Raw genomic sequence first — 12,854 nt, 5'->3', positions numbered from 1 at the left:
GAAAAAAATTAAGGACCTATAAGCAAATGGGAACTGAATAAATTCAATTAAAAATATTATCTATGCTGAACTTCACTTTTGTTATACCATCCTAAAAATAAAATAGATCCATAAGTAGGATGCATTAGTATTAAATATTATTATTAGTAAGTTTGAGAATAAAATAAAGTTTATGAAATTTATCATTAAATATTTTACTCTCATACTAACTGGACATATTTGAAAGAAGATAAGTGACATTTTATTTAGGTTTTACTAACAGTTAGCTTTGATTTTTTTTTTTTAATATCTCATTTTGTCACATACTTGCTCACTCTATGAGTTTAGTAAATAGTAAGTAGATTTTATGTCAAGCGGCATAGGTTAAAGTGAGAAGTAAAATCACAATCAGCATGATTCAAAACAAAAGACTGACTGTTGTCGCCGCTCCTGCTTGCCTAGGAGAGATCTGATGATCAGAACAAACCTTAAGGCCTGATGTAAGCACGGTTCGCAATTTTGAAAGATAGCTGAGGTCTGTCTGACGCAGTTAATGTCGTAGCTTCTTGTAGAGTTCCAGAGATTGTAACTCAGTTAATATAGTTTAAGGTCCTAATAATCCACTAAAGCACCAAAGGTGACAAGTTGTTTTGCATTATTTTAAGTCTCACTAGATGCGAAGAATAGGTTTTACATGAATTTTTACATTTTATCTTGTGACCACGATAAGGGTTAATGAAAGGCAATAACTCGCTTTAAAATGCAGAGATAATCTTTAAAGGTAATCAGTGAGTTATAAGTAATTAAATTGGGTGTTAGATAACCTTAGTCATTATGGATTTACATGGCCACTATTAAATTTTATTTATTTTTTAACAATATTTGTTAAAAAAAAACCTTATTAAATCTCTATCTAATAAAATTTCACAGTTTAAAATACATGTAATTTATGGCATTGATCCTTAAACGATATTAGGATAATTACACATTAAAAGCTACAACACTCAACAAGATATTTATGCGTCTTTTTAATATGAAGCCTTCCCAGACATTTTGGCTAATTTATATCAATTTTCTTCTCTTTAAGCATCTTTTCTAACAATTAGAATTTTGTCTCAATACGCAAGACAATGTTCTTACTAATTTCTACGTTTTGTATCTCCTAACCTGTCAACCTCTCCAAAATGTACCTATGAGGGTTTACTTGATCTGGTAAAAGTTAAATAGTCCAAAACCCTCCCCACAGATGTGAAGCAAATTATCGCTATATCTGAAAGTAACTACAAAGATTTAAATAAGCTTCTTATTTAAAAAAAAGAACATAAAGCATGTTCTTATGCTAAAAAAAATGAATTACAGCTCATGGTGATGTAATTAAACAAGAAGACTCAAATGCAAAATAAAAATATGGACTAGTCATTAAAGACTATACAATTTCATTTTAAGCTGACTCAGTAACTCTATTGTCATAACAAATTCAAATGTTGGCAGCGGTAACATAAAGACGAATAATTGCAAATTATCAGGGCTGGCAGGAACTAATGCAGGGAGCAAGTGGAGATCAAAAACACATTCTTGTCTTACACTCCAAAAACCTCAGTTTAAAAACTGTTTAAATGATTTGCATTCTGGTGAGAAAATAGAAATGGGAAATTATAGTAAAGGCTGAAATTGTAAACAACTGGATAATTTACATAATGATATCTGTACATATCTTTGAAGAATAATTTTCCTTTCTCTTAAGGTATTCAGTTTTTTTCTTCCACGTTTCCTTTTCCTTTTATGAAAGTTTTTGGATTTAATTAAAGATTTCTGTTATTCTAAAAATACTAAATGCATTTAAGATGTATAGAGAAAGCTGCTAATTTTATAGTAATAGGAACATTCAGAAGAAATATGCAATATATATGGTAAGGTCCGGTTACAGAGCTGGTGTGACAGAATTTTTTAAATTTATTCACACATCGAGCAACAAAATCTAGAAATGTCAAAACTTTTAGAATTTAGAACAGGCATTGGAAGCAAAATTTACAAAGGCACCAAGTAGCACAATTTAGTGTGTATGATGCATTAAGCATATTAGATGAATCGTTTAAATTGTCAGTTTTTAATTTCTTTATTAATAAAAAAATTATTTTCTATAATGCCTGTCCATATCATAAGATTAGAAGCATTTTTGATATTTTATGCTTGTGTCTGGTGAAAAATAAAGAAAATAAAGGGAAAATAAAAATGTTAAGAAAAGGATTCTAGTATCAGAACTAAAACATTCAACTATTATGTTTTTATTGCTCTTCCAGATGTTCTCCAAAAAGTAAGAAATTATGTATTAATACCATGGAGACATTTTTCATTTTGCCACATTTTTCTGGAATCTTCCAGAACAGTGAATCTATAAATTTTGCCTTCAAATCTTTCTAAACTTTCCAAGCTGCAATATCTAAAATCCTAAAGAAAAATTACCCCTGCCAATTCAGTAACAGCAAAAAGCCAGAAATATTTAAAAAAAAAAAAAAAAATCGGATAAAAATGTGCAAAATTAATTTTATAGAGAAAACTGACGCATATTCTAAGACAATTACATGAGGAAACTCTTAACAGGAAAAAATTAAAAAGAAATTTTTAATTAATTACATAGCTATTTTGCTTTTGCTAAGAACCAATTACATAGCTATTTTGCGTCTCGTAAATTGCGCTTTATAGCATTATACCTTGCTTATTTTTCAGATTCAAAATATTGTATAAAAAGTGGCCAAAATGGAACTTTATAATATGACAGTAAAAAATAAAAATGCTTTATTTTAATGTTATTTCTTAAATGTAATTACAATATATTACCATTATTTTAATGAAACTTATGTTACAATGTTTTAAAAAATCGTCGAAAAATTCCCAGATCTCGGAATTAAAAATTTTCAATAGAAACTTATCATAAAATCGCCAATGTTGATAAGTTGCCAAATTTAGAGCAATTTAATAAAAGAATTCACATCCCCAAAAGCAAAAAGTTGTTTAAAAGCTCTTCACTAGAAAAAATGAAATAATTTCAAATGCTTTATGTTTCACACTTGCTCAGAAATTCTATCCCACCCTTTATATTAGAAATAGAAACAAATTATAACCCATGAACGCATTCACCCATTCAAAAGATAACAATATTTGTCAAAAATATTCCTCCAAAATGCTAATTTACATTCAAAATGGCAATCGTAAAAACAGTCAGAATTTTCAGATGATTAAAAATTAAGGACCTTCTGACGATTTTGGCCGAAATTAAGGACTTTTAAGGACCAAAAATCGATTCCAAAAAACTTAAGGACTTTTAAGGGCCGTACGAACTCTGTTATAGCTATCTTATCAAAATTTCAATTTTGGATAATATTAAAAAGACTTCCTAATTCTGGAGCTGTAGCAGGATCTGTAAAGCAAAAGCATATTTAGTACTTGTCTTCTATAGTGGCCACAGTATAAGTAAATGGCTTTGGCGCAATTCAAGTAATTGCAATTGCGATTTCAAAATCCTCCAAAACAGCAACTATTTTGGCTTTGAATGCTATGGAAGATGAAATCATTTAATTTATGAACTTGCGAAGAAATGTGAAGTGCTGATAATGAAATGATGTAACAGAAGTTTTGCATTGCAATCACAATGCCTCAATCAGTAATCACTTAACGGATGGTGAAATCTGTACAATATTATTGCCAGTAGCGATAAACAGATTTTCAAGAATGAAACAATTTTAAATCATCATTTAATGGGAATTTTTGACACAATAATTATAAGATTTGAATAATGGAACAAGAAATTACGTCTATCTAAAATTAAAGAGAAAGTATTAGCACAGAAAACAAAACAAATTAAATAACTTACATTAAAAAAATGTTTAATACAACAAACAAATTTGCAAATTTTGATTCCTTCAGAGTCGTAAATGCTTCATTATCTTTTGTTTTTAATTTCAACATGCCACCTTATTTATTTTAATGTGATGACATAAAATACAAAAATTGGCTAATATAGTAATAGGTAGTTTGGCAACATTTTGGTAAGGCGATAAAAGTTACTAGCTAGGACTTTAGTAGTGTACATGGATAAAGTCAAGAGTGTGCGCAATGCCATTTTTGTGCAATTCTGGGATGTTTTTTTTCATGATTAAGCACTTTTGTTCCATAAAAGTTCCAGTATAAGTGTAATTCCGCTAGCAGATTGTTGGGAAAAATGTTAAGTAAAAGAAAAAAAAAAAAAAAAACCCTTTATTTTGTGAAAACAAAATGGCGCCCAAAACAAAACTAGCAGGTTGCTGTAGCAGGGTTGGTTGCCAAATTTTTGCCAAGTTACCATAATCCAAAGATTAACCCAAAAATTTCTTCCAAAAATTTTTAACTTTTTAAACTGTTAATACATATTAGTTATAAAATGAACAGTTTTTTTTATTAACTTATAAGTTATTGCAGATGTACTTTTCAACTAAAGAAATAAAAAGCAACATTTAATGACAAAAAATAATTTCCAATATTTTTTTAACTTAACATATTTAGTTCAATTTGTTCTTGCATAAAACACACTTAAATTCGATTATATTTTTCTTTTGCCTTTTACATCTTTCCTCTGAAAACAAGTAATATATCATGTTGAATTTTAATACAGCTGATTCTGCCTCACTTATTCAGTTTAGTCAGGTTTCTTCTGAGAGCCTTATTGTAATTTGGGAGTTTCATTCTTATGCAGGAAAAAGGGCAGTAGCGTGGCGAGGGGGGCAAGGGGTGTATGATGCCCTGGGCACCGCTCGCAAAAGGTCTCCAAACAAGATTTTCAAATGCAAATTAGGCCAATTTTTTTCAAAAGCTATAAAAATACATTTCAGATTTCAGAAAAATATAATCAAATTCAGAATAAAAGATAGGCTATCATCTTGCACTATTTTCACACTGCCCTTTTCCTTAATACTATGAATGGTTTGGAAGTAATTCATTAGTAATTTTTCATTTAAAAATTTCAAGATCTGTCCCCACGTTAGATTGCTCACTTGCGTGGACTACTCAGTATAATTCTTTTAAGATGGCAAAATTGCACTATTTGCTTTAACTTTCACAATGAAATATGGCATGTGAATATAAAACTAGAAGCATAAACATTTACTTTATTTATAACCCAAATTATTTATTTTGTTTCTTATCACGATTCATGAGAAGAATGAAATTGCAATTCCAGCTTCCAAAAACTGTAACACATCCTCACTGTCTGAATACAGAACCTAGACTGACTGCAATAAAAAGCAGTCTTGAACCACACTATGTCCAGCTACTGAAGAAGTCAGAATTCTGTTCATTCCACTTTAAACTTAAGCCCTTTCCTATCTCTCAAGTATGCAAAATATCCCAGCAAGTTGGCTGGCTAATTGATTAATGCAAAGCAAATAAAAGTTAGTTACCTAATGGAAAGAATGTCTTTGTGGAGAACTTTCTTAGGGATGTTGCCTGGTATTCATATTACACATTGGTTAAACCAGAAAAATGCCCAAGCAGCCAGACCATTTGCTGGGATTCCAACCCAAATTCCACATAAATGGCAGAATTACGAATCTAGGACGTTTACAGTACGCGAAAAGAGATTTGCCACATTTATCTGACAATAAAGAATTCCAAAATTAATTAACCAAGGAAAAATATAACAGAAGGCAATTTAAGCATTAAAGAGAAAATAATACTGTATGATACAGACGAGACGAAAAATGGCAATTCAGCCAATTCTTACTTTAAAAAGAAAACAATATTTAATAACAGAAATTGTATGAAAAGCTAACATATGAAAACTCACACCTTATTCTCCCGAGCAAATGCTTTTCGTACACATATGTGGTCACTCCTCGATGAGATACATTTAGATATAAATTACTAAACGAAATCAAATGGAAATAACCAAAGGTGACATTATTTATTTTTGATCAGCTGAAATGTAAATATGTTACATCTCTAAAAGTTAACAACAGTTCTAAATCTGAGAGAATTGTCCTAATGCATAGAGCACAGTTACATCAATAACAAACACTTTAAAAATTTCTTAATTGTTTTCAAGTGTTGCTTAAATATTTCAACAGCAATCCATCACTCTCCAAAACATCCGTTGCTGATACATATATTTGACTTTAACATGTTTACGATTTATCCCCCATGCAATAATATAGATTTAAAAAAAAAAACTTATAAATATTTTGATCACGGACAGTCCTTTGGTGCATCAACTAAATCTTTTTCGAGCAAAACGACAAAAATAAAGTTGCGAGGGCAAATAACTGGAAGAGGATAGTCAATGACATATCTGCTAATAAGCTAGGACATCAGTATAAAAGACAAGCACGGATGATTTTATCGCGCACGGTGTACAGAAAGATTATAACATCGAATATTAGAACCAGCTTTGATTCTTCTAAAAGCGAAAAATGGAGTAAAGGATTTGATCTGATGCCATCAGGTCATATAATTTAAAAATAGTTCTAACCATTTAGATATCAATCCGGCGGGCGAAAAGACGTAGAAGCAAAGTACACTTCACATCGTCGGCCTTGATACGCGACGTTAAATACAGACTTATTACGATGATGATAAAGTTAGGAAAACAATGATACAAAGTTATACGAATTGCCGAACTGCTTTAGCCGGATTTGGAAACCGATGTTTCTATAAGTGGTTAAATACAATATTTAATAAGTTGAGAATTTTATTATACTCTTATTTGTATTGTCATATTTTGGTAAAACAGAATGTCAACACTTGGCGATAAATTTGAAATGATTTGGCAATGTGTTACATATAAGATATTTAACCAGAATGGCTTTGTGTACATTTAATATGATAGTTATAGTGTTTTTCTAATTTAGGAACACATTATTCATTTAATTTCAAGCATAACTACATAGGGATGGGCTTAAAAAAAGTGATAAAAACAAAATCTTTTTTGCGTTCATGTTATGGAAAGGAACTGATTCCATTCCAAGTTTTTTCAGTATCATCCAAGAAATGCCAAATTAATATTTTTGTAAATTTCTTGGCTGTAGTGTAGAATTGGGGTTTTCATCCGCAGAGAACCCGTTGGCGCCGTTGCAATTTTTACTCGCCAAGGGATGAGCCGAGCCGTAAACGTAATTTTTAGTGCATGTAAATTCAAGTTGGCAGTCAAAACAATATGTTAAGCATATGGTAGTAAAAATTCACAGATAATAAGCATGTAGATGTAAAACTATCCGGTTAAACGTGATATACGGAAATAAACCTGTCTTTTTCATAATATATTTCACGATACAAATAACCTTCAACAGTAATCAAATTTTCTTCAGTAGCATTGTTAATAAAACTAGAACTTTATACATTTTATTATTTTTCAAGAGTCGTTTGAACTGTATTCCTCACACCAACAGTGGTTTGCTAATTTTGATGACCAAGGGTATGCATCAAACTACTCTGTCATCTTAGATAATCGATAATATTTTTTATTTCAATTTAATCAGCTATTTATGTTACACCTGCCATCCTCAGAAAGGTTATTGTTAGAAAAGCATTAACAATATAGTATCTTGTTAAAATTTTACGCCATAAAAATTGGAGCCGAGATCCGGCATCTATCGACGAAAACTTCTTTAATTATACAAAAATAGTTCTATGTATTCGTTGTTAAAAAATTCAGAAAAAATAACATGGAAAATCAGAAAAAATAATAATAAATAAGAGAAGGAGAATATAAATCTCCAAATGCGAACAACGACAGTGATAATTCAACAAAATGAACGCAAGAGGAATGGTTGCAACCTTCAAATGAACGAATATAATGAGTCTGATAGGTTACCAGGTTTGAACTATTATCGCCAAAGTTGGCGATGTGTACATTTACCGTGTTCTCTGCGGAAGTGTTTCCTAGAATTGGGTGCCCCTTCGATTAGCGACAATTTTTTTCCAATTTCGGTGATGAAACCTCACTTCTGGTTACCACGATAGTTTTAACTTTGTTTTAGCTTCCTGATTTTATTTAAATGAAAATAGATTGATGTGTACATGGACAAATTTAAGCCAGGGCGCAATGCCTAGTTTGTGCAATTCTAGGATTTTTTTTTAAGTGAAAATAGATCGATGTGTACACGGACACAGAGTTTGTGCGATTCTTTGACTTCTTATTTTGGTTTTATATAGCGGTCATCTTGAATTGTGCCTTCCTGGTGCCGATCTTGGCTTAAAAAAAGAATTGCCAAAAAACAAGGGGCACCCAATTGTAAACTTTTATCAGTTTCTTAAGTTTCACATTATTTTCATTATGAAAAGCAAAATATTAACAGCACATGCTGATTTGTAAGACCTTAGACTATGAGGTTACACAAATATGATTTGGAGATGTATTTCAAATTGATGCTGTACTTGAAGAATAATAATTTGATTTTATAATAAGTAAAAAAAAATTGCTTAAAGCTTATACCTGATACCATATTACATGTTCACTTTTTCTCTTATCTATGCCTACGATGCTGTATGCTGTGATCTACTGTCACAGCTATTTGATATTTTGTTTCCCATTTTCTTTTAGCTGTGGCCAGCCACCTTTTTCATTTCCTGGTCTGCTTGCTGAATCCGAAATACAAAAATTTATCAAATATTAAAAAAGGAAATTGGTCATTCATATCTAGTATAGAGGTATCCTCATACGATATCCATCAACCAAACAGTACCACAGACATCTGTTATTTTTATTCTGCAGCATGCTTTGATTTTTTTTTTTTTTTTTTAAATTTTAATTTTTATTTTATTTTACAGAAAAATTTTTCATTTCACAAATAATCATTATCATGTTTAAACATCTGATAAATGGTTATTTTATTTTATAATTCTAATGTAATACTATATTAAATTATGCTTTAATTTTAAATATCTGTGCTATTTTATTTCCATAAATCAATTCATAAATGTCATATCCATTATTTTAAAATTTACAAACAGCACAAAGAGTACTGAGAAGCAAAGTACACAGTAAGCCTTCCTAGTGGTCACGCTCCTAAATACTAAATTTGTCTTTGATTGCTCGATTTCAGGCAAACGGCGAGGAATCTGCTTTTCACCTCTTGGCTGGCAGAGTACCAGGACAGGATATTTGATAAGCATAGGACAGGATAGGAATAGGTTTAAATATTATTTTGGAATGCACTAATTTCTTCTTGAAGGGTGCCCCTTGTATTATCGCGAAGTTGTTGTTTCGTTTATGGTAACCCGAGTAGTTGAATGTCATGGAAACCTTACTGTGACATCGGTTGTGTGATTGCGGTAAATTTTGAATTATTGGAAAAGATTTGTAAGAGCTTGTGGTGTGTGTTGGTTAGGAAGTACATTGCTTGTTTTGTGGCTTAGACGTTAAAATGGCTGAATGTGGTAAGATTAATTTGAAGTTTCTGTATGATTTGGAATGAAAAGGGAAAAGAACATTAATTGACTGATTTGTAAATTAAGGTTTACTTAGTAACTATTATAAGTGTCCTGTTTGTAGGAAGGAAATGCTTATCATTGAATGTCAGAGGATATTGGCACTAGGGATGATATTTTTTACACTTATTTTTGTGAATTTATGTGGCAACGCCAATATACAGGTTCTAGTTCAGATAATTTTAGGAAGTTTTTGGATGCTGTTAAGAAATTTTGTGTGCCACAGACTGATGTTGCAGAAATTTCTAAATAAGGTAAGTAGATATTTGCTTTGTGTAGTGCTTAGATGTATAAGATGAATTTCCTTTCTTATGTTATTCTATTGCTTCATTTAAAATGTAGTTTATTGAGATTATATATTTTTTGTTTGGCTTTACTGCAGAATTTGGTGCTCCTTTGATTTTTTAAGTGAAAATCTATTTATGTGTACATGGACAAAGTGAAAGCAGTGTGCAATGCAAGTTTGTGCAATTCTTGGATTTTTTTTAAGTGAAAATAGGTCAACGTGTACATGGATAAAGTCAAGGGAGTGTGCAATGCCATTTTTCTGCAATTCATAGATTTTTTTTAAAGTGAAAATAAGTCGATGTGTACATGGATACCGAGTTTGTGCAATTCTTTGTCTTGTTATTTTGGCTTTGTGTAGCGCCGATTTTTGGTTCAAAAATCGCCGTTGTGCAAGCCAAAATAATAAGTCAAAGAATTGCACAAACTCCTTATCCATGTACTGCCAAAAATCGCCAAGGGGTACCCTAAAGTATACTTTTACCAAATCAGGTGTACATTTCTCCATTGGAATTACTACACTTCTTCGCTGTTGGAAGTTGTTACTGATAAGAAATTTTAATTAACATAATTTAGTGCTTCTGAAGATGTTTTGGTAAAAATATATTTATGGGTGCCCTTTGGTGATTTTTCGCAGTACATGGACACCAAGTTTGTGCGATTCTTTGACTTGTTATTTTGGCTTTGTGTAGCTATATTCACTTAAAAAGTCAAAGGAGCAGCCAACAAAAAATATATAATCTCAGTAAACTACATTTTAAATCAAACAATGAAATAACATAAAAAGGAAATTCATCTTAGCACTACACGAAGAAAATATCTTCTTAACTTATTTAAAAATTTCCCTGTTTTCAGTCAAACAAAATTTCTCAACAGCATCCGAAACTTCATGAAATTATCTGAATGAGAATCTGTATACTGGCGTCGCAGCATAAATTCACAAAAATAAGAGTAAAAAATATCCTTTGTAGTGCAGGTATCCTTCGACATTTGACAAATTTCCTTTTCACAAACAGGACACTTATAATGGCAACTAAGTAAACCCTCATTTTCACTCCAGTCAATTAATTCTTCCCTTTCGTTCCAAATCATACAAAAACTTCAAATTAATGTTATAATATTCAGCTATTTTACCGTGTAAACCACAAAAAAATAAATGTATTTCTTATCCAAAATCTGTCCCATAATTCAAATTCACAGCAGTCAACTACTCAGGTTACCATAAATGAAACAACAACTTGGTGATAATGCAAGGGGCACGAATAAGATTTAGTTTTTAAAGCAGAAGTAAATTTGGAATTGCTTCTGTTAGAAGCAAATCCAAATTTGTTCTGTTCAGAAGGAGAGTTTCTAGGATTGTCCATTTTGTGGCTAGCATTATTATTATGCTAAAAACTGATGGACTTGATGAAGTTTGGTTTTGGGATATTTTGGGCAACCATTAGCTCTTAAAAGTAAAGCAGAAAATCTACAATGAATAAGACTTCGTACTGAGATCTTTTCAAATGTTTCTGATTTTATTAATTGTCTGGATTATAATTTTTAAATAAAATGTTCCAATGAAAGTTTCCATTACTTTCTCATTTTAACACTCTGCACTTTAACATAATGCTGTCAACTTAAAGATATTTCTAATATTAAAGAAAAAAGAATTCAAAGTTTTTTGTGAAGAATTCACATTTTTAAACCATTCATTCTAGCACTCTGACAGGTTCTCATATGTTGCTGGCAGTTTTGGATCACATTTGTAGATGAATTTCAAGGCCTGTCTTTACACCTGTAAAGTTTGACACTACCTTACACATTTTCAACTCAGTTTTTCAACATGGTGAATTTATGGCTGTGCCAATTAAGCTTTACTTCTCCCAATTCAAATTCTTTGCATACCATCTGGAAGAAATATCATTCTTATCATATGAAAAAGTTAGACTGAAATTCAGCAATTAAAAATCACAAACAAAATGCTTCTCAAAAGATTATACCAAAAATATTGCTCCGTGTCTTACAAATCCTGTATCAAGATAATATTTTCCAAATTTGGGCTCGTATGAAATAAAATATTCTAGGCTGACATGCTAAAAACAGTGTTTAAATGTTAGTAAGTTAAGTTTTCTCAGATGGTCCATTTGCTTTATCAAGTAGAATTGAAGAAATTTCTGCGTGTCAGTTGATGCAAAATTGTCTGTTCGTCCATAGGAGGTAATGGTAGTCGTCTGTTAGGTGCCTCCACAATAAAATGGCCACCACTTTAGGCCTTAGGAGTGGCCAATGCCATTATAAGCAAGTGCCCGCCATTGGGGGGGGGGTGGAATTTATTTTTTGTTAGCAAGTAAGCTCCACAGTGACATTGCATTTACGTAGTTCAAGGGAAAAAACCACACGCTAATCACAACAAGCAGAAACCACAAATGTGACCTCAAATTTTTCAAAAGCACATGCATTACTACCATTGCCAAGAAAGTGGCATTACATGCTGGTGTAATATATGCACAACCATTAATAGGTTGCCCAATAAATACCTTTTCATAAAATGGACAAAGAGCTATTTGCCCGGTGATTTTTGTTATAGCTGGGCAAATAATCCGAGAGTAATAAAAGTACCTGAAAGAAGGTTTTCCATGTTGTAAAATGTGGTAAAAAATTCTTAAGTTCTTAAATCAAATCTGATTGCTAAATTTGATGGTATGTATAATCATGTGACTTTAACATTTTATTATGTTCTTGTTGATAATGAATTGAGAGTTCATCACTTGTTAATTTCACATGAAAAGCTTTTATAATAAGCCTAATATGTTATATGAGTTTAATGCTGACTGGGAAAACATTTATGTTGGTGTACTAATATAACAGATTGTTGTAAAACTTTCAAAAGCTATCTGCATTAAAGATGAGTTCTTTCTGATTATCCTTACACCCCTCAAAAGTATTTGCATGGCAATGCAGTGCCCATGATGTTGCCAAAATGTATTTATATGGCAAGCTAAGTATTTGTGTATGTGCAGCAAATGAGATCTGGTTTACATCTTCATATTCAGCAGTTGTTTGTCTAATTAGTGTTTGTTGCATTTGAGTAAATTTTTTCTTGTAAGGAATTGTAATGGGACTGTGGAGTTTGCCAGATGATAAAAAAGAAA

At 31.2% G+C, this 12,854-nt stretch overlaps 2 protein-coding genes across 3 annotated transcripts in view; one reads left to right on the top strand and one right to left on the bottom strand.

Annotated features, from left to right (window-relative positions):
* The window catches only part of LOC118193635 (5'-AMP-activated protein kinase subunit beta-2-like), a 60,554-nt gene extending 54,145 nt beyond the window's left edge, over positions 1-6,409 (bottom strand). The window contains exons 1-2 of one of the 2 annotated variants that reach the window (XM_035364748.2): positions 5,800-6,409; positions 5,412-5,605 (exon numbers count right to left, since the gene is read on the bottom strand). The gene's annotated coding sequence lies outside the window, so the exon portion shown is untranslated. Of the gene's footprint in view, positions 1-5,411; positions 5,606-5,797 lie in introns of both variants that reach the window. The other variant, XM_035364747.2, reaches the window with a different exon arrangement.
* A 106-nt stretch (positions 6,410-6,515) lies between these two features.
* LOC118193637 (ATP synthase subunit s, mitochondrial) overlaps positions 6,516-12,854 on the top strand; it is a 36,597-nt gene continuing 30,258 nt past the window's right edge. Inside the window, exon 1 of the mRNA XM_035364749.2 lies at positions 6,516-6,687. Within this exon, the coding sequence (XP_035220640.1) occupies positions 6,599-6,687 (89 nt within the window). The 5' untranslated portion in view covers positions 6,516-6,598. The remainder of the gene's footprint in view (positions 6,688-12,854) is intronic.

The sequence above is a fragment of the Stegodyphus dumicola genome, chromosome X1 (assembly GCF_044657685.1).
Source record: "Stegodyphus dumicola isolate Sdum_Otavi_A_Nest chromosome X1, ASM4465768v1".
Taxonomy (NCBI): Eukaryota; Metazoa; Arthropoda; class Arachnida; order Araneae; family Eresidae; genus Stegodyphus; species Stegodyphus dumicola.
This window is presented reverse-complemented; position numbering and strand designations above follow the sequence as displayed.